The 1,323-nt window shown below is 50.1% G+C and overlaps 1 protein-coding gene across 1 annotated transcript; it reads right to left on the reverse strand.

Moving 5' to 3' along the window:
• Positions 1-315: 315 nt before the first annotated feature.
• On the reverse strand, positions 316-1,056 carry BDR25DRAFT_296499 (HET-domain-containing protein; the record flags this gene model as incomplete). Its single annotated transcript, XM_033688926.1, has 2 exons — positions 316-391; positions 500-1,056. Coding segments are annotated over 2 exons (633 nt in total), but the record flags the coding sequence as incomplete, so codon positions are not given.
• Positions 1,057-1,323: the final 267 nt, after the last annotated feature.

The following is a 1,323-nucleotide window of genomic DNA, read 5'->3' on the forward strand; positions in this document are numbered from 1 at the left end:
GTTAGCGATTCCGAGCAGTGAGTACACGCGATCAACGGGTAGAGTGGCATTAATGCGCTTGCCATCCGTCTTTAGGACGTTAACCCGACATAGCAAACTCTTTAAAGAAAGTCTTTCATCCCTAGGTCGATAGAGGTGAATCCTTCGAATCCCAATAGTCGCTGTTGGTAGCATGGTACTAATTCCTTCCAGTTGAGCTCTCGTTCGCGTATCAACCCTTTCATCACCGGTGTGGTGATTATGCGAAGCCCAGCTACTAAAAAGACTGACGAAAAACGCTGTGCCCCAGAACCGCTGAAACCCAACGGTTTTCTTCCCGCATTGGAATATTACCTCCTTTCCATTTGAACATTCCTGCAAACACCAAGCACGTGAAAACCATGGCCGCGAACTGAGGTCCGAGTGCCGCCAGAAGAGCGGGTCTTTGCCTTGTTGAAGCCATGCGACGAATTGGTGCATGTATCTCTTAATCTCTCGTTTTACGGGCGCAAGTTCTAACTCTTCTTCTTCATCTACGGTTTCATCCCAGGTATCCCATTTCCCCACATGCTCGGCTTTAAGTTTCTCAATACCCATTGCCAGTAACGACTCGCCTAGTTTATCGAGCCAGTACATCGCTGTGTCTGTCTGCGGTGTGGAGGAGCCTAGCCATACGACGACGCCGACAGCGTGGCGATAGATGTCGCGCATGAGCTGCACCTGCGTAGATTTCTCGTTGTCGTCGGTTTGGTTGATGCAGATTGCGTCGATCCAGAGGATAAGCTCTTCGGGTCCTTGTAGATGTTGTAATGCGACGTATAGATTCTCACCTACAGGGAAGGAATGTTCGTTGATTTTGATGGTCCGTTGAGAGGGTTGGGTGCCCCATACATACGAGAGAGCGATGTATTTGGGAGTCGAGACGAGCGGGGCTTGGGAAATTGTGCAAGTGGGGGTGTTCTCCTGGTATGATTCAGAGAGTTGGGTAGGAAGAAGATGGAGAAGACGAATCTCTCGAAGCGATGGATCGAGAAGACTGTACTGATATGAAGTATGGGGCGCTGAGGGAGAAGACATCCTGAATGAGGAGAGATACTTTCAAGTGTCGAACTGGACTTTCGTTGGGAATGGAGTTGCTGTCTAGGGAGTTGAGAGTGTGAGCAGGTAGGGTTCTCTTTCGTTCAAAAACATAACTAGGGCAACCGTGTGTAAGGTGTGGCAAGTGCCGCAGTATCATGCAGGTTTACGCTCCGGGCGGAACCTTGAGGATGGGAGTCCGCACGCACAGCATGGCTACACGATCGCCGACAAAATCCGATGCATTCCACAGGCAGATTTGGGCAT

This window comes from Lindgomyces ingoldianus (genome assembly GCF_010093535.1).
Source record: "Lindgomyces ingoldianus strain ATCC 200398 unplaced genomic scaffold BDR25scaffold_44, whole genome shotgun sequence".
NCBI classification, from domain to species: domain Eukaryota; kingdom Fungi; phylum Ascomycota; class Dothideomycetes; order Pleosporales; family Lindgomycetaceae; genus Lindgomyces; species Lindgomyces ingoldianus.